Here is a 26,881-nt window from a genome sequence, read left to right on the forward strand (position 1 = left end):
TAATTTAAATATAAATTAAATGATAGGGTTGTCATCTTTGTTTTTTACAGGTGACTTTTTAATTTATAAATTACTTCTTCCTCAACTGTAAAACAAATAAAATACTTATTTGTGTACCTGACTTTTAGGTGCGTACAAATTCACAGAAATTATTAACACTTAATTTTCAGTCTTAAATTTGGCATATCTTTGGAAGACTTGCATCCTCTCAGCTGAAGTAAAATCAGAATCTCATTTCTCATAGATTTTTAAAAAATCTTCTTTTATGAAACGGCAGATTTACTACAAGCTTAGAAATAATTGATGAGTGTGGATATACAGTGTGAACATATGGGCTTTGTGACTTTGCTGAGACAAAGACTTCAAGTAGCTGTGTTCCTAAAACAAATGAGATTCTAATTTCAAACATTTTTCAAATGGAAATCAGGCCCCCGTGAATCATTCTGATGATTTCTTGAGGTATTAATGCAACAGAGTTAGTATTCTTCAACTGATCCCCAAAGTCACCTCTTTGCTAAGGATATTCCTCTTCTTGATTATTTTGAACCTGCCAACATAGTCTCTCGCCTTCATATAGAGGATGACTGATCTCCAAATGACCTATTACCATCTTAAACCAACCTCATTTTGAAGCAACAAGAAAGAAAAATTAAATAGTGCATTAACGTTTCATATCAGTGAAACAGACTTTTTCCATCCATGCAGTAGTTCTATCCATCTGTGGAAAGGTCCACCTTTTGTTTTTCCTTGTGTTTATAGGTTACATTTTTAAAAGTACTAGTGGAGCCTCTGTACAGTGGATTGGTTCCCTAAAAAAAAAAAAAAAAAAAAAGATTCAAATGAAAGTATGTACATTTTGTGATTATCCTGTTTTATTATCTCTGTATTCATTATAGCTCAAATTGGGAAAGGAGAGTCAAGCTCATTCTTGGAAACCATTGGACTAATTTTTATTATTTTGATATTTCATACTGTTAGCATTTTAAAATTTATACATTTTCTTTTTTTTTTAATATGCAGACCCAATCCCATAGGTGCACATTCTAAAAATCTTACCATTTTTGGAAATGTACTAACTCAGGAACAGAAAACAAGACTCTGGCTGCTTTGTTCACCACTGTTTTCCCAGCACTGAGAAGAGTACCTAGCCCAGAGTAGGTACCCAGTATTTACTGAATGAGTAGCATCAACACTGATAGGTGAACCAAAAGTGAAATGAAAGCTAAAAAAGTAAAAAACAGGAAAAGAGAAACTGGTAGAAACATACAAAAATGAACAACACAGTATGCCTTTAAGAAACAAGTTGCTGGTTTGGGAGGAGCAGGGAGAGATCCCCAGGACAGCTAACACTTGCTCTGGATGGCAAAAGAATGAGTTGGCTTTTGCTTACTAGATAAAACAGTGTGTAAGGCGGAGAATTTCAGGAGACTAGTGAACTGGTGCGGGGGACCCTGGGATCATGAAAGAATTGCCCTCCGAAGGCAGGTCAGGCAAAACGGCTTTGCTCTTCGGGAAGTGGGGAGGCTGTGCCAATGCCTGGAGAGCTCAGCTGTGCTGCTTGGGCTGTGGATGTGCTTCCAGGTACCGATAGCAGTGGTGCTATGGCGAGAAGGACCAGGAGGACCAAGCCTCTCTAGTTGTTCTAGGCAGGAACCAGAATTGCTTCTCTCCCACTTCCCAAAGGTGACCACACAGGCTTTGGCATCAGACAGCCTGGGTTCAAACCTAGCTCTGCCATGTGACCTTACTGAAGCAACTCTGAGCTTTTGTGTCCTGATCCCTAAAAGAGGGATTAACAAAATGCCTATCTCTTCTAATGAGGTAAAGTACTCTAGCACTGTGCCTGGCACATAGTAAATGCTCAATAAATGCTGCCTCTTCTTTTTAGTTCTTATTTATAGCTTTTCTTCACATTTGGAATTTACTTTTCTTTTAGGTCTTGGAGGGGGTTATAAAGAGATTTTCCCCCAGGGCTTTGGTACTCTTAACATTTCTAAGCTCATTGCTGAGTATATATGGAGTCCAGCTACCACCTCTGATCCTCTGAGTTATAAAATACTGTACTTTGGTCTCCTTAGTCCACGAATTAGAAATATGTTAGCAATTTCCAGGCATAGATTTTTTTTAAAAGGCATCATTGTATTTGCCTTCTCAGTACATTTCCTTCAGCTCTCAGGAGTTCTGAATAAAATTGAGAAACATTCCCTGCCCTCTCCCACTCACTGCCCTTGGATCGCTGCAGTGACCTCGTTGTGAGCAGGAATCACATCTGCTCCCATTTTTATGTTGCCCAAGCCAGTGGCCTGACCTCTGACTGTGTGATATTATCTCTCTTCATGTGCCTTTGAAGAGAGACGCTATCTCTATAATGAGGGTAAATAGAAAAGAGGTTCCTTGGCTGGTGGTGGGTGATGGGTGATGGCCAGCTTGCCATGTCGCTTTCACTCCTGAGATCAGCTTGGGTATTCTGAGGGACCTGCACTTCTTGTTTAGTCCCGCTGCCATAAGAACTTGGGATTTTGAAGGCAGAGGGTGGACCGATGTGGTCTTAGATATGTGTAGAGTCTCATTTGCAAACAAAAATGATGTATGGAATTCTATTAAATATTAGAGACTAGAAGCTAGTTGGTTGCAGTTGAATAAGGGACTCAACTGAAGAAGCAAGATGGAAAAATTAAGAGGTGCAGGCTGGCAGGGATGGTGGAGCCTGTTCTGGAGGAAGAGGGAGCCTTAGTGACAGAAATGGGCTGTGAGTAGGACCAGCTCAGCTCTGTGCAAGCAGGTGCTGGTTTGCGGGCCCCACCCCACATCATGTCAAACAAACTGAAATGTACCCACATCTCACACTTCATATAATCGATCTGCACTATGAAGGATGTGATTTCAGTTGCAACTGATAGAATAACACAATGTTAGTCTGTAGATACTTAGTTGGATATTTAATTTCGATTGCGTAGTTTTCATTCTGTATATTAAAGCAACTTCATCTATTCGGGTCTGCAATATTTTGGGGATCTCTTGCAAAGCTGGTTATAGGGCCATCGCTCATAGAGGGTGACGGATAAAGCAGACCCCCCTGTAGTAGACTGAGAAGGTGGAAGCGTAAAAGTGGAAGAAGAGCAAGTATGTATTGCTGTTGGGGGTGTGCGCGGTAGGATGTTTCCTGACCCCAGATGATAACCAGGGTGATAACCCACATCGGGTTGTGTTGGCAGGAGGGAGCGTGGAAGTGTCCAGTACTGCCTCCCCTAGTGACATGCCGGTGCAACCTCCTTACATAGGATTTCCCGCGGAGACGCAGGCTTGGGCCCTGCTCCATTTGGGGCGAGTCTGCACTCCACTGCTCAGACAAGGTCAGCTTCCCCTAACCATCTGGGTGCCCCGGCTGATTCCCGCAGGAGTCTGGGAGTGCTAATTTAGGCTGTGAATTCTGCAAATGCAATGGCACATTTTTCAGCCCTGAAGAAGTGGTAATAAGAAAGCTCTCTGTCATGACCCAGAGCTTCCTTAATGATCGCCTAACTGCCAAATGCAGACCTGATTTGCTTAGCACAGTACAAAATCAATCCACGACTGCAAGAAATGTCAAGCTGGATTTTTTTTTGCCTCAAGTTAATGACTTGTCATCCTAGAAAAAATGTCTAATCAAAGATGAATTTAAATATCTTGCATTTGTGTTTCCATAAAGAGTATATGGGGAGGGGGTGTTATTTTTCTTATAAAAGCATAATAGAAAGGTAACCTTTCTTTACAGCTTGCAAGGGGTAAGAGTGAAGATCTTTCCACCCTGAGCTCTGTTACCTTAAGAGTCCAGTGAGGTCCTTATGGGTCAGGAGACCCAACTGTCCCTATAATCCCTGCAGGTCCCCTGGGGTTTTAAAGACCAGTCAAATCCACCTCTTGAAGAAGAAATGGGTTTTCGATAAAAACTGAATTAAATTGAAGACCCTTATATGTGTGCACTGAGAAACATTTTTTTTTCTTGCAGGATAGATTAGTGAAATTTGAACTGAATTATTTGAATTAAAACTCTTTTGCATCCAAGTGAATAATTATTACCCAGTCATTATCTAGTCAGGAACATCAAACATTTGTTATTCAAAGAAACTCAATTTAACAAGGGAATAATATTTTTCATTTATGCTTTTATCTGTTTAATGCATGTTTTTGTCCCATTTTAGATGAAGAAAGAGTAAAAATTCAGCATTTGAATTTCAGTCATGTTCTGCATCCTGAGGGAGAACAATTCATGTTTGGGGGGAAATTAGCTGTTAATTAAAATGTTATTTTAAAGATATTAATCATTTGTCAGTACTTATGCCTTTGTATGAGAACATTAAAATGTGCTAGTTAGTAGATACACATCACATAATTGCCCAAGTGCTTGTTTGTGGAACACCTGCTTATTATTTCTGGAATGGTCAACCAAAGACTGTGCTTGAAAGAACAATGAACAATTAGGGCTTCAGCTCCACCATGCACTGAAAGTTTAGAAAGTCCCTTAATGTCTCTGAGACTCAGTTTACTTAACTTCTTAATGGGAATACCAAGACTATTTCACAGGGCTGGTGGTTGTTCAACTAATTGCTGCTATTGCTTTGTGCCAACTTAACCACTTTCTTTTGCCTGGTTGCCCTTCTCACCATTGCCAGGCACTTGCTTGACAGTTGGTGAAAGTTGAGAATAACATCTGTGGCCGTGGGATCAGGAGAAGTTAACTGTCCCACAACTTTGGCCTCATTAGCACTGTGTTCTGAGTCACCAGGCTAACCTGTCTGGTTACAGTTTACATGTTTAGGAATGGAGAAATTATATCCCCATTGCAAACCTGCAATTTACTTTCCTGAAGAATTCTGTTTAATTATGAAACATCCAGAGATACACAAAAAGAGGAAAGCTGTTTAATAAACCTCCATAGACCCATCACCCAGATACAATTATTAAGATTTTGCCACACACGCTTCAACTATCCCACTCTCTTTTTTGGCTGAATTATTTCAAAGCCAACTCCAGCCTTCATATCCTTTCACTCCTTCCGTATGCATCTCCAAAAATATGGATTTTTCTTGCAAAGTCATCATGCCATTATCATGCCTAATCAAATTGACCATACGTCTTTGCCATCATTCTGACACCCAGTGCATATTAATCTTTTTCCAGTTGTCGTAAAAATTTATTTTTATACTTGTATTGTTCCAAACAAGATCCATACATTGCATTGGCTTGTTGTTTCTAAAGGCATTTTGAATGGGAAGACAAAATAGGTGAAAATTTTCATTGTTCATTGTCCTGCACCATATATTATGATTAGTTTGAAATAACTGCATAAAATATAAACATCCCTTCTCAAGATAAATTTATCCAAAATGGAAATTTGCTTCAGGAATTGAAGATATTGCTATAGGCTTAGAGAAAAAAGTGTTAACTTCAATTTATTGGGGCCAATGAACCCCCAAAAGCGTTGTGTTTGTCTGTATTTTCTCCAGTGATATCACTGTTTGTAGAATCAGCAATGTAAGATAATTGCTTTCAGATAGCTGGACACACCATTAGAGACAGAGAGATGAAATTAAAACCATGAAATTGTTTCTATGGATCTCTAGAAATGTAATTATCTCTCCAGTGGAAAAGAGACACAAAAAACTGCGTTCTGTTTTCTGTTTGCCTCCTGTGAAGAGAAGGCACTTAAATTATAAACTATCAAGTCCATATATTTGAAGCTTGATACTTTTTGGGTTTTTTTTTTAAGGAGCTGCTTAAAATTTATGTCATTCAAGAAAACTACCTGCACGGTATTTAAAAATCTCAACTTTACTTCGTAATCAATTATATCGGTAACAAGTATTTCTGTAGAAATTGGCATGAACTATCATACTATACATGCACATTATTCCATTGGTTATAACCTAACCAATTTATAAAAATGTTTAGATAGAGCACATATGCTTTATCATACGGAACCTGAGGGATACTCCTAGTGGTGAGGATACTGAATAAAATCTACTTCCTCGATGTCCCTAAGTAGCTACATCAGAAGTTTAATGAGACTCTTCAGAGTGGTGGCAATCCCCCTGCACTGAGAGGCAAATACGTTACGAGGGCCATCTAGGTCCAGATAGTGGATGGAGGTTGTTTTGCCCCCAGTGGAGAACAGAAATCAAACCTTTAGGGTCACGGTGAGAGTGGTAGAGAGAGAACAGAAGATTGAACTGCCTCTTAGAGCAGAAGAAAGCTGAGCCCCCCATCCCCTTCCACCAGGCTCTTTCTCCCCTAGGCAAGGAGCAGCCCTATGTGTTCACATACCGTTTGCCACTTGGCTTTTGATCGCTCTGCTTCAAATTTGGCAACTTCTTTACGATCATGAAATGACACCAGCAACTTCCAGATGCACAGTAGGACCACCCCGATGAGAAGACTAGCCAGCGAAACCCCCAACATGATCATGGGAATGTTTGGTGGTTTTGGACAATCTGTGGAAACAAAGAAAATTATGATAAGAAGGTGGTACAATTAACGTTTTGATGTAGGAAAGACATTTTTCATTGGATTTTCCGTCTCCACTTTTTATGCAGTAGAGGGTAAATGTTGACACCTTTTTGTCTGCTGAAATTTTAAAAAATGAGTGACTTATGAAGGATAGCCCTACATCCCTTCAAAGTAGAACAAAAGATGAAGGAAGAGTTTAGTTATTCAAAGTAAATGGATACACACTTGATGGCTAACTTAAGATTTAGAATCCAGAAGAGTGACAATTAATGCACATGGAATATTTAAAGGACCAAGAACAAGGCTAGTTTTATCACTAAAGATGGTCTCTTCTGAGTACATAATAAGGTAGAAATGAAATGTGTGTGTATGGTGAACGTAATTACTTTTCCACGGATCTTCTTGAATCATGCGCAGTCTAGGAGATTATATTAAAAATTATATACAACCTATCTCTTGAAAGATTACTATTTAATGCCCTTTTTTTTAAATAGAAGACAATGGTGGCTTTCAGTTTTATTTTGTTGAATCCTAATGCAGTGCTATGGATTCCTGGAAAGTTCCTGGACCAGAGTCAGGAGAGGTGAGTTCAGTTCCCATCTGATGTACAGTAGCTGTGTGAATTCCACCCAGTCCCTCGATATCTCTGAGCCTCAGGACCTTTATCTATAAAACAAAGTTCAGTGTTTCTCGAACTTTCCTGATGATAACAATAAGCTAAACCCACAGCCTCCTAGACGACCTCCAAAAGATTCTGATTCAGTGGGCCTTGGATGAGGCCACAGATTTTTTTTTATAGTTAAAGATATTTCAAGTGATTCTTATCTTCAGAGAAGTTTGGGAAATTAGATGTTCTATATGGTCCTTTGAACTCGAATATCCTATGAAATGTTATTTTGACTCCATTTATGGTATTAATATAATTTTGCAATTATACAATACCTTCCCTCATTGACAGCAGAATAACTAATAATCCTTGCAATATGCCTAGGAGGTGATACATTTGTTAATGAAACATTGTAATTAAGCTCTCCTCTTGCTTTTGGGGAAAAAAAATCTCACATAGAAATTATCATTAAATATCTGCATCCCTCTGCAAGAAGCGAGGCAAAATCCACAGTATCTCAGGAGGAAATGAATCATTCTTAGTTTATCCTCTTATTGCTTTTATATATTTAATAAGGAGAGCGAAACACATAGGACTAGTCATGCTGCTTTTAAGGTAAGGATCTATAGCCAATCTGAATCTGAGTGGGACTAATGACGCCCTAACAGCAGGATGCCTGGCCTCACACACTTTTATTCTTTGGCCAAGAAACCATGCAAAGAGATTATGCAAAAATAAGTAAAGGAGCTAATGACATAGCTATTATCGTAAGAAGATCTAGAGACTGTAATTCTAGCATAGCAAAAGAACCATGGCTGCCTCTAATAGGCTAGCAACACTCCTGCAAAGAAAGTATTAACAGCAGGCTCATGTCAATGAGAATATACACTGGCTACATCTTTGGCTAAGAAATGTCTGGGGTGGGGTGTAGCATGCTCCTGCTCATAGCAAGATGAAGCTTGCTAAGACCCTGCAGCCAGACGTGAATTAGGAGGGCTCTCCAGTAGGGAATAAAGGAGGAATGGGTGCAGACTGGCAGAGATAATTATTTGAAGAAATTAAGGCCATTGGGAATTGTACATTTCTCAAAAAAAGATTTTGGTCCAAGTGCCAGCGCAGGTCTTACACAACAGAGATCTTCACCCTTCATACTCTGATATTTCTTGAGACTGAAGACAGATTTCTTGGTGGGAGAAGAGAGTCGCCTCTATCACTGTGTGCAATGTGCACTGTTCCCCTTTTTCTGACCTCAGGTTGAGGTTGGTGCTGCACCTGCTTCTAAGGTCCTGAGGATCTAACCTTGCTGTGCTGCCCGACCTGGTAGCTCTACCACACCTGCCTATTGAGCGCTTGAAATGTGACTTTTCCGAATTAAGTTGTGCTGCCAGTGATAAATTACACACTCATTTTGAACACTTAGTTATGGAAAAAATGTCAAATATCTCATTAATAATTTTCATGTTGATTACATTTTGAAATGACAATATTTTGGATAGAATGGTAAATAGAATTCATTTCACCTGTTTCTTTTTACTTTCTAATGTGGATACTAGAAGATTTAAAATCACATAAATGGTTTGCATAACAGTTCCGTTGGACAACGCTGATCTAACACATCATTTTGCCATTCAGGTACTTATTATGATTGTGCAGCCAGTGGGAGGCAGTATAGTATAGTGGTTAAGAGCATGGGCTCCAAGCCAGACTGCGAGAGTTCCTCAACCAGCCCCGGCACTTAATTACTGCAAGACTTAGCAAATTATTTAATGTCTCCATGCCTCAATTTCCTTATCTGTAAAACAAAAATAATAGTAGTACTTGCTTTATATGGTTGTTGAGGATATTAAGTGAATTAGTATATGTAAAACATATAGAACAACATCTGGCATATGGTGTTAGTAAGGGCTTAATAAATGAGAGCTATTATCTTCTTATTAATATTCCTATTGTTACAACAAATGCACTCTTCTGGAACCTTCTAGCAGGAAGTTACCTTCCAGCCAGGAAGGCTCCCCAACTCTCATTCCTTGACTCTGATGTGGCTCTTAAGCTCTGAAATTCCTTCCAGATGTAAGAAAGAAGATGAATGGAGCTCTGCCTATGTCCACAAGCACCCTGGTGGTGACTCTTCACTCAGTTTCTTTTTCAATTTGCTTGGAGGACCCTGGGAATCATTAACCTCCCCCACCCCTTCCTCCTTTCTCATTTTGCCTCTTTTCGATCCAAGCCTCCAACTGGCCACCTAGGGATTCTCTGGTCTTAAAGCTGTGAGAGGGGAGGGACTATCGATTTCTGGGGTGGGCAGGATCTCCTCTCCTGGCAGCTGGAAGTGCCAGGCCTACCCAACAATGTGAGTATGTTTTGAGGAAGAGGCATCCTTGAAGCTGTCAGGTGACTCCTGTTAAGCCTCGGGAGGTAATTTTTTCCCTCACTCTTCCGGACTACAAAAGCATAGGGCTAATAACAAACTGCCACGATAAAAAGGCATCGGGGCATCTGTGCTCTGAAGGATGGCACACCGATGTGCCACTCATACTGTGTGGAAGAACAAAAGAATAGAAAACAGTTCGATAATGAGGAGGCATTTATCAGCCAAAAGCATGTTTCACTGAGAAAAAAAAAATCGCCAACTAGATACAAAAGCCTCCAAACTAAAAACAGGGCTTTTTCTGGAAATTTTTGTTGTTTGGACCTCATTTTTTCAACAGAATTAGTATTATCAGGGATGGCTTTGATTTCAAGATAGCTAAAACTACCGCCACAGTCACAAACAGGGGTTGGGTGTAGCTGGAGAATTTGACTTCATGAGACAGATAATGAGGAGGCAAGTGGTGTTGTATTATAAAGTAATTCTTCCTGGCACAGCAGCCTTCACCTTATGCTTCCTAAACTAATGGCCTTAAGACGTATTTTTTGTATGCATTTCAAAGAAGTCAATTTACTTGAGATTTTTCAAGAGCAAGTCTCCTGGAGCACTCTGCCCACCGGAGCTTCAAGGCCAAGTTCACAATCATCTTCGCATTTCTTGGATTGTGCCAGCCTCTCTCTCTCCCTCTCCCTCAGCACTGTGATGGGATATTTTTCTGATCATGTTTTCTTGATTGGATTATAATGTCTTGAACCTAACTTTTGGTTACCTTGGCATTGCTTTGGTTGTTATGCTATGTGATATCAATTTGATACTTTCGGTTTCAAATTCAGGATTTACTATTTTATCAGCACATGGTAAACAAGTACACGTAACAACACACAGCTGCCTTTTAGCCTGCCCTTGCCCTATCGTCTGAGACAGAACTTAAGCTCCAAGCTCTTTGTGGGAGAAGGAGGTTGCCGACAAGGTCTCATGAGGTCTGACTTGATGCAGCTGTCATGTCTGCAGGAACGGGTTGGAGAGAAACACATCATTAATTGAAGACAGAAAATGTGAGGCACCTGTGAGTACGTGGGAACGCAGCCAGGGCTGTTAGGGCGGTCACTCAAGGGGAGATCTGGGGACCATTCGGATCAGAGTCGCCAGGGGCATTTGTTAAAATGCAGGGTCCTGGGCCAAACGTCAGGTCTGCTGACTCAGGATATAGGCATGTTTAACAAGCTTCCCAGGTGAGTCCGACACCCACTAAAATTTGAAAACTTCTCAACAAAAGTACCTTCTCCATTATTTTCTTCTCTACTTAATATAAACTTTGCACTGAATATGAAATTTTTATTTGAGGGTTTTCCAAATCCCAAACTGACTCAATGAGTTGGTGTGGATGAAAACCCACAGGAGCGATGGACCGCTTGATATCCTTCATAGACCACAGCCTTCCTCACTTGCTGCTTTGAGTCTTTTCTGACTCAGCATTATCATTCAATGACCCATTACTGTAAGTTACATGTTGCCACGTATTTCACGTGCATCATTTCACTTAATCCTGAGTCAACACTTAGAAGAAAGTACTATTGTCTTTCCCATTTTACAGATGAGGGAACAGAGACCCAAAGAAACAAGTATCTTCCAGAATGTCAAGCAGCTATTAATTAGATTTGAACCAAGGTTTGCCTGATTCAAACTCACTTTTAAAAACTGCTACACACCTCTCTGTTAGCCTTTCCTGAAGACATACCTTTCGTTTACATTTCATTTAATCCGCTCACGTTTCTACAATTCATCACCAGCTTTCAGGGAGATGATGATTGGTGCAAATACAAGTCATCTTGTTATCTGGTCTTAATAAGAGACACTGGAACACATCAAACCTTTTAACAGACATCTTTCAATCCTTGGGAAAGTAGAAGCACTCCATCAAAAACTTGGAAATGTCTTTCCTGACAAGCTGCCCAAAGTGACTTCCTGGTTGTTTTCTCTTCTCCCACATAGTATCACTTGACACTGACAACGGAAGGCAAACCACCCACCTTTTCCATTGATGCTGTGAATGATGGTTCTCCCCTCATTATCTGTAGTTATTAGGAATGTAATAAGACATTCATTTTCTCCTTGCAGAGAGCAGAAAACAGAACTATCCTTTGAGAAATCTGCAGATAAAGGAGTCATTCATTAGGTTAAATGAGATTCCAAAAAAGATTATTTTTAAAGCAAAGTAGTGAGTTTAATATGCAAACTAGAATTTTCAATATTGCAGAATAGGAGTAGAAAAGGCATAGGTTTTTTTCCCAAGTCAGGTTTTAGTTTTTGCTCACGTTCCAGAAGAATAGCTCCAGATGTGGTCAATCAGGACTGACCATCAAATGTACCTCTCAAACCGATGTGGGCAGGATTTCAATAAAGTGAAAGTACTTCAAGGCAGGTATCCACAGCTGTCTTGGGAATAGAATGGCCCTGATTATGGTAATGAGGGGGCTATGTGTTCTTCCTTGCTGAGAGCATCTGGAAGGATGTCTAAATTACATTTTTGCATAGTACAAACTGATACTGATACTTTTAAAGGGGCCTTTCTCCCAGTGGCATAATCAAGATTGCTGCCCATATACAGTCACAACAGTAAATATAAATTAATATCGGGAAACTGAGACCAAAGTGTTATGTAGCTCAGGGACCAGCAGGATAAAGACAAAGGAACACAGAATGAGAGTTTGCCTATCATTCAGTATAGCTTCTTTCTTAATTAAAAAAATAATACAGTTTTCCTCAAATATTTTCCAAATGGAAATTTTTTCTTATTGAGTTTATTCAAGAGGCAGAAAATAAATGCAATGACAGAAATAGAAAATAAAGTAAAAGGGCCAATCTGAGATGTCAGTACTGTTTATCAGAAATTCTAGTGGTCTAGCTCCTAGGCCAAAATTATGCAGCATTTTCTGAATTCAAAACAAAACAAAAACAAAACTTGATTAACAGTTCTCCTATCTTTTAAGTTGGAGACTTTTCAATGATAGTTACAAACGCTTTTTTAGAAACCTGTAAATAGCATGAGTTTGCTCTAAATCTAAACTTTTAAGACATGTGGTCCAATATTAACGTGTTATGACACAACGAGTTAGAATGTTAGATCTGGGACTGTCCCAGATAATCTTGGACATGTTCTTCCTAGGCTTATAACCTCTCTCATTAGTTTAAAAATAAAAAAGTGTTACTAAAACAGAATCTACATGTGTTTCCCTGATGCTAACAAAGAAAAATTAAATCATAGCCTATTTTTGGTATAAAAATGCCATATCCATAGAAAGATAAAAATACTAAGTTGTTGTTTTTTGCATTTAATTTATAAGATAAAAGCCTGACAGGGTCTGTGAGAAGTATACCTTGTATTAGCTATTAAAACAGGGACTAGTAAAACATCTAGCATTATCAATAAGATTTCAGGTGATAGATTTAAGTGCACAGTTTTTGAACCCAATAGAAGCATCTATTACATGGGAATATTAAGAAATCTAATTACAAATCATTCTAATCTGGTCATTCCCAAATATTTGCAATCATCTAAATCACCTGGGAGTTTTGAAAATATAGATTCTGGGGACTCAGCCCTGAGTATGCATGCCAGAGGGGTTGGTAGTATGCATGGGAGCGTGTACATTTAGGGAGCTGTTTAATAAGCATTTTTAAGAAGATGATTCTGATTAAGAGATTTGGGATCCTCTGGGCAACACTTGATTAGTGAGATTTGTGTTATTTCATGTGTTCGATTGCACACGGCACTGCATATGTAAGTCACACTTTGGTTATTTTTACATGGCCTTCACTGCACCCCTTGTTACATCGTCATTCCAATTAACTAGGAATCATTAAGTCTTGGGGACTATGCTTTTTCTTACTGGAGTGTTTTCTTCCTTCTTCTGCCCCTCTCTGCCATAACAGTGGCAGTAGGCTCACTCTGCTCGCCTGAATATATTTAATGGAACATTTTATTCTCAGGTAGAAAATATGTGGATGGCTTATCATACTGTGTTCAGTAATATTAATCTTGCTTTTTTATTTTCTTTCAAATAGGTGCACTGAAGCCCAGGGAGCCTTGCTTTACTTGCCAGGATTATTTAAAGTTTTAATGGAACTGAGACTATGACCTCTGAGTCACAGTCCTGTACTGCTTTAATTACTTTGGTCCTTTTCATGACTGTTACAGCTCTAGATGTAGCCCGTTCTGTAGTGTTTTGGTATTGAAATTGTATTATCAAATGTGCAACGAAAGATTTGCATAATTAGCTGCTAAGGTTTTCTTTTGTTGTTCATAAAAAAATGGATCTTTCTTTCTTACCCTCCTTTGTGAATGCCAGTAGTTGCTCCTCTAGAATAATACAATGAAAATGAGATCTCAGGCAGTCCATGAAATCATACTTAGAGAAGGAAGAAATGTAGAACAGGACTGAAGAGGTAGAGTCTGGGAAGGTCCAAGAAGGATGTGGAACATTTAAACCTTCTGCACCACTAAGTTAAGACGAACATGCATTTAAGACCTCGGCTCTGGGATCAGTTAGCAGTTCTCAAAGAAAATAGTTTCCCAAGGGGAAAAAACAAGGTGCTATGGTCAAATAAGTTTGGGAATTTCTCTTTTACTTTAATTCCTCCCTTTGCCTCTCCTAATGATTCACAATACACATTTAATTTAATGTGCATAACAACTCTCAGAAGTCTTGCAAAAAAATTTAAAACGTAGTTTCCCATTTCCAAAATTTATATGATCCTGGGAGCTTTTTTCCGTTTGATGCTTTCAGAGCTGGTGTTCCGTGAAATATACTTTGAGTAACAATGCTCTGAGTACATAAATGTTGGAGTAAATCAAAAGCATGACTTAGTAAAATGGAATGAATGCGGTCAAGTCTCATCCTTAAATGTGTCCACCCAGGTTACCCACAGCAGAATTGAGGAACAATTCATACAGATTATAAAGTTAAGCTTAGTTTAATTTACTCTCCATGACCTCGTTGGGGGAAGGATGTTTTGCTAAAAGACCCTGTGGAAGAGCAAATATGGTGTGATAATTTCAGGGGGGTATGATCAATGGCATAACTGGGTGAGTAACTGGAAACAGGACTTATAAAAGGGCTCATAAAAAACGTGACTTTTTAAATCACAGTCTGACAAATACATTTTTTTTCTTTCAAATTCATCCAGATTAGTGCTTTAAGTGGTATTAGTAATCCAATTATTATTTTCCATTTCTGGGTTAGAAATAGTTGTATCCCCATCTTTTGAAGACAATTTAGTCACATATGCAAAAAGAATAATGTAAATATTTTAAATGCCACTTGAGCCCTTGTCTTCCTCTTAAATCCAAGCATTTATGATAATCTATTCAGAAAATTATACACCTAAATATAGTACTAATAACTACATGGTTCACACCATCATGATTTACATGTTTGTGAGGTTTACTCTGTTTTCCCTCAACACATTAGGTTTCCCATGTTGCTAGTGAATTCAGTCCTAGTAATTTGCAGTGCATTTTCTGCAATTTTTACTCATTTCTGGGAAATACTTGGTAAATATCCCCACTGCTTGCTATGAAATGAACCCAGAAGGCTATGCTGAGACTCTACACTAGTTACTAATGTGGACAGTCCACAAATGCTGCCTTCCTCAGTGTTTTAATGTATCTTACCTTTGGTATTAGTGTAAGGCACACACCATCTTGTCCAATTTACTGCTATTTGGCATGTTTATCTTTGGTCACCAGAAAAGCACAGATGAGGGATTCATGAGCACTAATCCTGTCCCTCCATCTAGGGCAATGCAACTGTGCAGACAGAACTCTCAATTTTCAAACAATGTAAGTCATTTTCAAAGCAATATAAAAGTCATTAACTTATTCCATTTTGGAAACAAATTAATTTCCATATTCTAATTCCATCTATTCAAGATACATATCTTAGAGGGCCACAAATTATTGTCTTGATTACTTCGCTTCACCTGAGATACATCCTGGTCACATCGCTAATGAATGCAGAGTAGCGATTCTACTTGAGCAGCATGATAATGCAGACAGTTTGGGATGATACAAAACTGAATTCTCCCAGATTGTCTGTATAGGAAGAGTCCATCATATTCTTTGTTTTAAAGTTCAGAAACTATTTTTTAAATAGCCTTCCCAGCTAAAACACAAGCTAAATAAATGAGGTGAAATTTTGCCATTAGAAAGAATCTGATTTTAAGTAATTAGATTTAAAATGACAGATGAAAGCAAGAGCAGAGTTTGCTCAGCAGTTAAAGGTAACAGGCCCTTCTTGTATTTTGGGAATCAAGCAACATGGAATTAAGGGTGGTCATGTAATACCCAGGTTTGGAAGGTTGGGAGTAAAGGCACATTGAGGGGGATGGTCGCTGACCACTGACCAGAGCCTGCCCAGTATCTGGGAGCTGCTGTCAGGAACACGGTTCTACAGCTGGCTTTACCTTATCTTGAAATAAGGCAATCAGATGACAGAGGACAATTTCAGGTTTGGAGGCTAACATTTAGCCATTTTCTCAATTTTCTTTCTTTCTACTTTGAAAAATATAGCATTCTGGAACCTCTACAATTGCATTTGCTAAGCAGAGGTGAACTTGCCAACAGAACTGAGGCCAAATACAATAGCCATGACTTTAAATTGCTCGTGTCCTGTCCCAAGCCATCAAGCTTTTAGCCTTATAGAATGCATTTACTCTTCAAAAATGAATGTGAGTGAGTTAATGCCCTGGTACGAATAAGGCTGAGCTACTAAAAAGCCTTTGATTCACACAGTTTCAGGAACTATGCCTCTTAAGAACTATGTAAAGGAAATAAAAGCAATTTAAGACAAGTAGAACCTTCTTCTTCACTGATGGTCACACCAGCTAGTTTGCATTTGTCCACACATTCTTCTTGGGCCCGGCCATCTGCAGACAGGTAGCATTCAATGCAGCTCCTGTGGACAGTATTCAACAGTTCATGTCAGTTCATGTTGGTGGGATATAGATATGCAGCTGGAATATTGCTTTACTGTTGCTGCAGTTTGTGCTACAGGAGTGTCTCCTAGGTGACATTATCTTTTGTTACTTTCGGAAAGATAGTTGAGTGATATTGAGGAGAACACTAAATTATTCTGAATTTACTCAGTAATCAATGGTTCCCAAGCTGTTCTTGATACTAGCTACTATACTCTTTATCTGTAATGATTGCTTCTGATTGGTTAAGTTAAAAAAAATAAAAACCACGAAAACCAATTGATTTAGCTATGCTTTCATTTTACTTTTTCTTAAGGATATCTTATGTTCCTAAAATATAATTAGAGACTAGACAGAGTTTTTAATTTCTTAAAAGAAATGGTCTATATCTTAACTAGAATTCTAAGAATGATGAATGGTCTTTGTATATGTCACATATGATTATTTTTAAAACTCACTTTTCTGTAATTCTTTTTGAGTAAGTCCAAGCCTCGATGAGGGTATTTTCAAAAGGAGGTTTAGAGCCCGGATCCTCATTAATACAGGTTTCTAAATTAAAAATTATTACTTACAGGACAAGTATATTTCCAAGAACATAGTCCAAGAATTAAACTACTCTAAAGGTGTCTATAGAGCAAAGTAAAATTCACATCTCGAATTAATCTTGTGCTGAAAAATCACTTTACAAATAGATTGCTCTTGGAAGTAACCCGAAACAGCAAAAATTTTCTCACTGTGGACACATCATGGGGCCTCTCTCTGCCTCCCTGGAAATGTGCGTTATTCTAAGTGCTTGAAACCCCCCCACCCGACTCATGCCTCAGCAAATCTCAGCTGAAACTGCACTCCCTTAGCCACGCCTTCACTAACCCTTAGACCAGTCAATTCCTTGCGATGGAAGCCTCAGGATTTCCTACAGGAAGGGTGTAGGAGCCTCAACCTATGTGGCAATAGGGATATAGGCTTTGCTGTGAAGTTGCCTTTGCATTGCAAGTATATTGCATTTATCTAGATTATTTTTTGTCTTTGTTATACGTGTCTATTTATTAATGAAAAGGAAATTATCCCCAACATCCATTTAAAAATAAGCAAAAGATATTAATAAACATTTTTCCAAAGGAGAGATAGAGGTGGCAAATAAACACATAAAAAATGTTGAATAACATAAAATATCAGAAAAATGCAATTTAAATCACAGAGAGATGCCATTATACTGCTATTAAAACAACTAAAATTAAAAAGACGGACAATACCAAGCATTGGCAAGAATGTAGAGGAAGGGAAAGGCTCACATTGCTGTTGGTGGGAATGCAAATGGGTACAGTTTAAATCACAGTTTGGTGGTGTCTTTAAAAGTGAAGCATTCACACACACTGTATTATTGGCACAGGAGAAATGTAACATACATATGCATATTAAGAATTCTATGCCTCTGTTCATAGTAGCATTATTTGTAACAGCCCCAAACTGGAAACAACCCAACTGCCCATTAAGAAATGAGTGGATAAACAAATTATGCCATATCCACAGAATAGAATACTACTCAGCAATAAAAACAATGATGAACTATTCACCTAAGCGATATTGACGAATCTCAAAATAATTATGCAGTGTGAAAAACATAAGAAACAAAGAAGAAGGAAACATTCTATGATCCCATTCACATAAAATTCTAGAAAACAAACTATTTTCTTCTTGTGAATGAAAGTAAATCACTGGATGCCTGCAGGCCTGGGGCGTGCAAGCAGAGTTTATAAAAGGGCATGAGGGGAATCACAGATATGTTCCTGATCATAATTATGATGATTTCATGAGTTTATATAACAAAATTCTTCAAATTATACACCATAAACACATATAAACTATTATATGTCACTTATGTATCAAGAAAGTTTGCAAAATATGGTTCAAAATAAAATATCTGATCTCCTACTTTTTGGAAACCAGAAGGCTTGGCAACCCCATGCTGATTGCCATATCTCTTTCCTCATGCCAGGGAAGGGCAGCCCTGCATCCATCAGTGCAGAAATTACGGGCAAGCAATGAAGGCTGTTGTGATTTGAGACAACAGTAACACTGGTGGAATCACAAAAGCTGTATCCCCAGCCTATAGGATCTGCGTTGTTTCTCTCCTCTTTTTCTCACCTCTACAGCAATGGACTTGAGGTGAACAATGCAGAAAGTCCACAAGAAGCGACAAAACCTTTAGATTATTTTAGCTGACAATGACCTCAGCTATCGGACATGCTCAGATTTCTAGGTTCTGTGACTGCTCACAGCCACAGTCGCTGGAAGATTTGTGAATGCACTTTTACAAGATGCACACTCCATCTGGTTTGTGGCAGGCTCCTCCACACCCGGTATTTCTATACCAATTGTGGTTCACACCTGACTCCCACTGTCTTCCGAGTGCCATCAGCCCATGGAATGATTGCCATCATCCTTGTAGAATCTTGTGAAAAGGCTCTCCTCAACAGAGTGGGGCATTATGTGACATCCTCCAGGAACAACGGAACAACTTCATCTTATTCCCAGAGGCAAAGGAGCATGACCCGACAGAGTGGACCTCTCCTCAGGATGACCTCCAGTCTCACAGAAAGTGTGGGGATCCAGGCCACAAATTAGGACAACAAAATCCTTGCATTGTTTCCTAGGAGATCGTGGGCAGCAAAGTAAATTTGACCACAACCAGTGAGAGAACTACTCTCTGTCATTTCATTTTTCCTACAGAAGCCCACAAAGTTGAGGTCCCCCAAAAGCTGTCCATTCCTTCATATATAGCCTGTCTGTTTTGCACCCACCCGACACAGTAAACAAAATCCCAAGATTACAAGTAGATTTGACAGTAAGGCCTTCATTAGTGCACAGACCAGAGCAATGTGAGGCAGCCAGTTACCACTCCGTGACTCACAGGCTGGAAGCATTACGAAGTGTCATGTGAAACCAAGAATTTCCGTGAAGAAGGGAAGCCTTCTACATAAGCCTCCAGCAAAACCCAGGTTGGGTCCCCTGGCCAAAACTGGGTCAGGTGTATGCTTTTAATCAGGCAGAAAAAGGAATGAATTCCCCCTAAAGGCTCCGACTGTTCAAGATTTCCTCCAGGGAATGAGCACAGACGCTTGCCTTGCCTTAAGCACCTCAGGGTGACCGATGGCCACTGTACAAGGTGGTAGAGGGAGATGGCTTCTACCAGAGAAACTGGCAGTGATTTCACTCTGGCAAGGGCCCTGGGTAGCTTAGAATATGCAGAGCAGCGCCTGTAATCCTCACGCAGGCCTGGAACTCATGGGGAATCTACCCCCTCTGGAGATTTGAAAGTATGAGGTTCAACTTCAGGCAGATGGCTCCTCACAAAGGCTCTGTGGAGCCAGAATACTGAAGAGGCAGCACATTCCTGGAAGGTCTAAGGTCTTTCTCAAGTGTGGACATTCAGGAGCTAAACAATGTTAGACTTGGAGTTAAAGGCTTTTCCACATTTGCTGCATTCATGAGCCCTCTCGTGTTGTGACTTTTCTGGTGGTGAATAAGGCTGGAACATTGGCTACAGGGATTCCCACAGTTGCCACATTCATCTTTTCTCCATTGTGAACAACCTGGTGTTGAATGAGGCCAGACTTTTGTCTAAAGGACTTTCCATGCTGGCCACACTCATAAGGCCTTGCTGCAGTATCAGTTCTCCGGCACTGAACAAGGATGGAGCTCTGACTGAAAGGTCTCCCACATGCGCTGCACTTATAAGGCCTTTCTCCAGTGTGAACTCTTTGGTGTTTAACAAGCGTGGCTTTTTGGCTAAAGGGTTTCCCATACTGGCCACACTCATAAGGCCTTGCTCCAGGGTGAATTTTCTGGTGGTCAACAAGGCTGGAGTCCTGTGTAAAGAATTTTCCACATGTGCTGCACTCCCAAGGCCTGTCTCCAGTATGGTGCTGAACAAGTACTTGCCGCAGAAGGTTTTCCCACATTGGCTACACTCATAAAGCTTTTTTTCAGAGCAGACTCCTGGGCGGTGAACAGGGTCATGTTTGTGCCTGGGAGATTTCCCACATTCACTGGACTCGTCATGGCTTTTTTGACTGTGAATGTCCTTCCCACGCTTGGTGATTTTTTTGGGCTTCTCACCTTAGGTAGAGTCTAGGGACCTCAGAAGCCCCTACCCCCTGGCTAGGAGGTCCTTCCCAACTTCCCACCTAGGGAAGGTTGTCCCTGCTAACTGGAGTAGGCGGCGCCTTACATGTGAGGTTCTGTCCACGTGGCTCTTCAAGGGTTTCTTTGCCGCCGAATGCTTCTGGTGCTGGTGACAGTTTGCACATGCTCCAATCAAGCAGGGTTTCTGCTCAGATAGATCAGCCAGCAAAATATCTTTCAGGATCGGGACACACATCTCACAGGCGTGAGTCTTCTGGGTGGATGGACCTGCCTTAGACTGTGACGCTCCTACAGCAACATTCTGTTCAGAAGGCGTCTCCTCATCCTCTGTTCCACGCTCACAACCCCGCGAGGCTGCAAGTGCAAAGTTCTCCAGCATCACTTCAGCGTACAGGAGCCTCTGAGCCTCATCTAGAAGTTCCCATTCTTCCTGTGAGAAGTAAATGGTGATGTCCTCAAAGATCACACAGCCCTTTGTGAGGTTCATGTGTGCTTCGGTAGTCATGGAAACCTGAGCTGAGACACTCAGTGCAGCCACCGCCACCATTCGTCTGTGGGCGGCTCAGAGTCAGAAGTGGAGGGCGATGGGGACGAGGACCCGGGAAAGCAGCTGTCACCACCACCACCATGACCACAGCTGACCCTCAGACCACCCGCTGTGCAGCGGGGAGGATTCTTTCCCTTGTGCCTTCCTGTTCTGGTACCTCTCGCCAAACAAAGCGCTCCCAAAATTCTGATGGCGTGGATGGACTCAAGAGCTGCTAAGAAACTTCCCTAGATTATATATTTGTTTGGAGTGGCTTTGCAGAGGCCTGGTGAAGATCTTAAAATCTCTACCCCTTTCTGCATGTGATGGCTGCACCAGCTGGTCTGGTAGCCCTATCCGCTGCCATATAGTCCCACAGTACCCTCTATGTCCCCATTACAACTGTCAGCCCAGATAGGGTCACAATCGCTTAAAAAAGTCTGTCTTTCCCACTAGACTTTCAGAAGCTGTGAATACAGGAACTATAACTGTTTCAGTTGTTACTATATACCCATGGCCTAACATGATTCCTGGCATATAGTAGGTACTTAATACCTATTTGACCTATTCGATAAATGAATACCTGCATGAATAAATGGAAAAATGGACTCATCTCAAAATTCACTTAAACACCAAGGAGATCCTCTACCTGATTCCCCAAATTCAAACTATTTTGATTGTTAATTTAGTATCTTATAAATCAGATTTAAGATTGAATCATGTTCACAGAGAAGATGAAATAGAAAAGTAATAAAAGAAACATCTTGACAGGACATTTTACGTTAGATTCTATTCAAATAATTCTAATCAAGTCCCCATGCTTCTCCTGGCACATGTATTAGTTTGCCAGAGAAGTTTTGACACCTGTATGGTGAATAACCACTGAGTGAAAAATTGATTTTATCACTCTATTTACATCAGAAATGCAAATGTCACCATTTTGGGGACCAGAGTTAATGAAAATATGAACTGCTTAAGCATATCTGCTGCATAATATATTATATACTGCAGTATCATAACAACCTTTCTGGAGACTTGCTTCACTTGAGCTACAAATTTTGCCCCAACTTCATTAAGAAAATGGAGGAGAGGGTTGTTATTGTTCGTATGGTATAAAAGAAAATACAATGCACAATAACTGTGTCTAGTGACAACCAAGGAAAGGAGCCAAAGAGCTTGGGTGGCAAAAAAGAGGGAGGGAATTGAAAGCTAAGATTGTCTTTCTGCCTCTGCCTCTGCCTCTGTGAGTCTACAGATAGGAATGAATCGGTAAGGTCAGGCTATAAACTTCTAGATAAGAAAGAAGCTTGTCTGTTTCCCCTGAAAAGGTACTGCCTGCATGTGGGTGTTGTCAGTCTACCTCCAGGGCATTCCTTCTGTGTGGCTGGTATTGTGACCGAGAGGTGATCTGATGTTATCAGTGTGGGACATCAGCTCGACTTCCCCCTGCTAGTCTCTAGCAGCAATGTGACATTGTGATTCGGATAGTCAGGACTGAGAAAGAGGCAAGTGAGAGATGGGTTTCCAGGCCGAAGATCACAGAGGCCCTGTGGCTTTGCGTGTTTTGATGGATGCTGGGAGACCGAACCCAGCAAATACAATCCGAGGTCTGAGCTTACACAGCGTCATTATAACTTTGATCACCAGGAAACCCACCCACAAAAGGGACCGAGGACATAGAGACATTACCGTTTAGAGTTACAGGGGTCACCGCAGGTAGGACATCGTTCACAGGTTGGTCCTGAGGCTCCAGGGTTCGTGCAAACACACTTGCCGCAAACGCAGTCCCCTCGCCCGCTGCAGAGCACCCCGTCTCCGGAGACGCACGAGTCCGTGCTGCTGGTGCAGTTGCAGTACTCGCCGGTCCAGCCGCCCCTGCACACACACTCGCCACAGTGACAGTCGCCGTTGTCTGTAAAACACAGCGCTCTATGCCTTACACGGCCAAACCATGGGCAGATTTGTGGGGGAAGGGGGCATCTTTTCTCATGTTTAAACACCATCAAAAAGACGAAAGAAGAAAATGAGAAAAAGTGTGTGTGTTGGGGGTATGAGTGTAGATATAGTCTATCTAATATGTTTTGCTAACTCTGCATATTTATTGATCTAGTCTCCTAACTGGAATCCCCTTGATTACTTGATGTTATATGAAACAATTTGTAATCAGATAAAATGAAATATCCAGAAAGCCCATAATAGCTACTTGATATGTGTATGTGTCCACATGCGTATATATTTATTGTTCTCTTCATTTTTTGCTTTTAATTAAGGTGCCATAGGATAAAGATACAAGACAGACCTGGGTTAAAGCCTGCTCTTCTACATCACTTCAGCTGAGTGATCATGGAAGTCTCATCTATAAAACAGAGGGAATAAAATCTATTTCCAGTACTTGTGGCCAGATGAGATAATGTATAAATCTAGTTTTACATTCATTCACCAGTTAGATGCCCCATAGGCATACAGTGAGTGCTCAACACATTCATAATTTAACAAACCTTAATTGAGCATATACTATGTACCAAAAATTATATTAGGCATGAGGATATAAAATTAAATAAGACAAGGTCACTGAATTCATAATCTAGTTTAAGAGACAGGCAAATAAATTTATTACTACTAATATATACGATACAGTGTGAGAAGGGCTATATACACAGAGAAAGTGTTTCCAAATTAAATTGGAGATTTGGGGAAGTTTCCAGAGGAAATGATGCTTTAGCTGAATTTGAAAGACAAAGATAGAAAACAGAAGAGGGTTACATTCATTTCTGGGAGAAAAAGGCACAGGTAAATGATAGAAGTATGGAATCATGAGACCTATTTAAAATCCATGGTAGTTTCTTGTGGATAGAGCCAAAATGCTTATGGAGTGTGGCAGGAGGGAAGGATGGAAAGGTAAACAAAAAGTCAGAAATCGGATCATGAAAAGTCTTATAGACTAAAGGAAGAGCTTTTATCCTTAAAGTTATGAAATTTCAGGTAAGGAAGAGACCCAGAAAGATAGATAGATAGATATGTGTCTGGAAATTTCCTGGCATCAGTAGAGAGACTGAAAAACCAGTTAGGAGGTTCTTGCAGGAGTAGAGGCAAGAAGATATGAGACCCTGAACCATGGCAGTGCCCCTGGGAGCAGAGGCGAAAGGATATCTAATTCAGGGATAGAATGCTGAGGGTGCGGGTGTGATTGGTACTCAGTAGAGGATACAGGAAGAAAGAGAGGGGTGGACTCCTCCCCAGGTGACCAGACTGGGCAGCTAGGTGGGTGATATGGCTTTTCACTGACCCGGAACGGAAGCTGGCTCATGGCCACTGCCATATCCCCAATGCCTGGCATGGAGTAGTTCTCAGTTGTTGAGTGAATAAATGGTTCTCAAACAGAGGAGGAGAAACAGATTTGGGTGTGGAAAACGATGAGTTCACTTTCAGCCCTGTTGAGTTGGAAGGGACTGTGGGACATCCTAGCAAGTGGTTGAATATGGGCTTGAAGTTTGGGACTTGGGAGCCACTGGGGAAAGGTGGTAATTAAAGTTGTCGTGGATTAGGTCATGTAGGTAAAGTGAGAAAAGCTCTAGAGAGCATCAGCATTTAAAATGTGATCAGAGAAGAGGATTCTTATGGAAGAGACCGAGAGGTAGGAGGAGAACAAGAGTGACGTTGCAGAAGCCTGGGGCAGAGACAGTTGAAGAGGGAGGCATAAGGACGCTTGCTGCAGACAGTATCTCATGTAATCCTGAAGAGCCCCTTTGGATCTGGCCACATAATGATTGATGCAATACTCCACAATAATAAAGTGTTTAAGATAATGGGCTTGTGTGTTCTTCCCATAATATTCTTTGGGTGCCTGCCATGCCCATGATACTAAAATAGGCATTGGATGTTCCAAACAAATAACATTTATTTACAAACTCTCATAACTGATATTTTTCTTCAGAAAAAGAAACGTGCATTTAGGCATTTAGCCTCACAAGTTTGCTCTTTCAGCAAGATTGAGGATTACCTCAGACAATATATAACAGTGTTTATAGCAGTGCCTGGTCCATAAATAAGCACTGTATAAGTATAAGTGTTAGTTATTAGCATTGTTCCTAAAAACTATCCAGTAGGAAGAATTTGCAAGCAAAATTATTCATCAATATTAAAATTTTTATACTTTTAATGAAAACAAAGCAGATATAAAAAAATCGCAAGTGAAGCAGGTTTCCGCTTGTAGGAGACACCACCAAGTTACTGCAGAAGGAAGGATTCTAGGCTTTCTCTTGGAAACGTTGCTCTGGTAGCTGGTTACTTTTCTAGCTTCATGACTGGGCTTTAAGGGACTCGTAGTACAAGAGTCCTTGGCTTAATCACAGAGTAAAGGAGATGACAACCACAAAGATTTTGAAGTTGGATTATGATTGCTCCTGCTGTGTGTGCATATGTATGTGCATATACACACACCTGCATTTTTTTAACAATGGGACATGTCCTAAGAAATGCATCATTAGATGTTTTCGTTTTTGTATGAACATCACAGAGTGTATTTACACAAATTTAGATGGTATAGACAACTACACACCCAGACTATATGGTAAAACCTATTCCTCATAGGCTACAAACCTGTACAGCATGTTACTGTACTGAATACTGTGGGCAACTATAACACAATGGTAACTATTTGTGTATCTAAACAATATCTAAACATAGAAGGTACAGTAAAAATACAGTATTATAATCTTATGGAACCACTGTAGTACATATGGTCTGCTGTTGATGGAAACATCATGTGGGACATGACTATATATATGACTGTAAATTTTCTCTATCTCTATCTCTATCTCTATCTCTTTCTCTTTCTCTTTCTCTATGAACACACACACACACACACACGCAAATACATATATATATATATATATATATGTATATACAGATGCTCCTGGACTTACAGTGGGATTATGCCTGGATAAACCCATTGTAAAATGTAAATCTATGGGTTTTTCCCAACAAAACCCCACCATATGTAGAGGAGTATACTGAACGCATGTCACTGTCACACCATCACAAAGCAGAAAAACCAAAAGTCCAACCACTATAAGACGGGGAGCATCTGTGTGTGTTACTTTTCTAATGAAAGATGAGTTGAAATTTACCTGGATCCATACCATTAAGACACATTCCAACTGCATTTCATAACCTATGTAATTTATAATTGACCTAATTAATTCAAAGCTAAGAATTATTAACTGACTTCAACCAAAGCCATTAATTTAATTTTTATATGTAAGTGATCTTCTAAATGACAATATCTTTTTGTTTCTTCCTCAGCAAAAGGGTAAACTTACTTTCATGATATGGAGAAATTCTATATTGCAATTGATTCTGAAAATTTAATATGATTTATAAATATTATTAAATGAAATATACATTTCCAAATGCTTTGTGAATGCTCAAGTGTATCACTGCATGTAAGAATTACTTGGCAAAAATTTAGAAAACCTTCCTGGAGAAGCAGAAAAATACTATCATGGCAAAAACACAAAGAATCCCTTTCGGAATTTAGAAGCCCTCATCTCTGCTTTCTAGAGCCATCGACCTGGTCACAAAAGTTGATAACTGATATCCTTAAGCAACCAATTATCTAGAGTACCTGTTCATATAACAATAACAACAATGACAAAACCATCATATTGTTTTCATGTAGAGGCAAGATCATAACCAAAGATCAAGAAAAAATTACCAGAATGTTTCAGAGGGAGAGATCTTTCTGGAATGCCATTGACAATGACTGTAAGTG

At 39.9% G+C, this 26,881-nt stretch overlaps 1 protein-coding gene across 1 annotated transcript in view; it reads right to left on the reverse strand.

Moving 5' to 3' along the window:
• Positions 1-710: 710 nt before the first annotated feature.
• Positions 711-26,881, reverse strand: part of ITGB6 (integrin, beta 6) — a 76,670-nt gene continuing 50,499 nt past the window's right edge. Inside the window, exons 8-12 of the mRNA XM_012655831.1 lie at positions 22,798-23,020; positions 16,320-16,417; positions 11,492-11,611; positions 6,304-6,470; positions 711-809 (exon numbers count right to left, since the gene is read on the reverse strand). Of these exons, the coding sequence (XP_012511285.1) occupies positions 711-809; positions 6,304-6,470; positions 11,492-11,611; positions 16,320-16,417; positions 22,798-23,020 (707 nt within the window). The remainder of the gene's footprint in view (positions 810-6,303; positions 6,471-11,491; positions 11,612-16,319; positions 16,418-22,797; positions 23,021-26,881) is intronic.

Source organism: Propithecus coquereli, unplaced genomic scaffold, assembly GCF_000956105.1.
Source record: "Propithecus coquereli isolate 6110/MARCELLA unplaced genomic scaffold, Pcoq_1.0 Scaffold49, whole genome shotgun sequence".
Taxonomy (NCBI): Eukaryota; Metazoa; Chordata; class Mammalia; order Primates; family Indriidae; genus Propithecus; species Propithecus coquereli.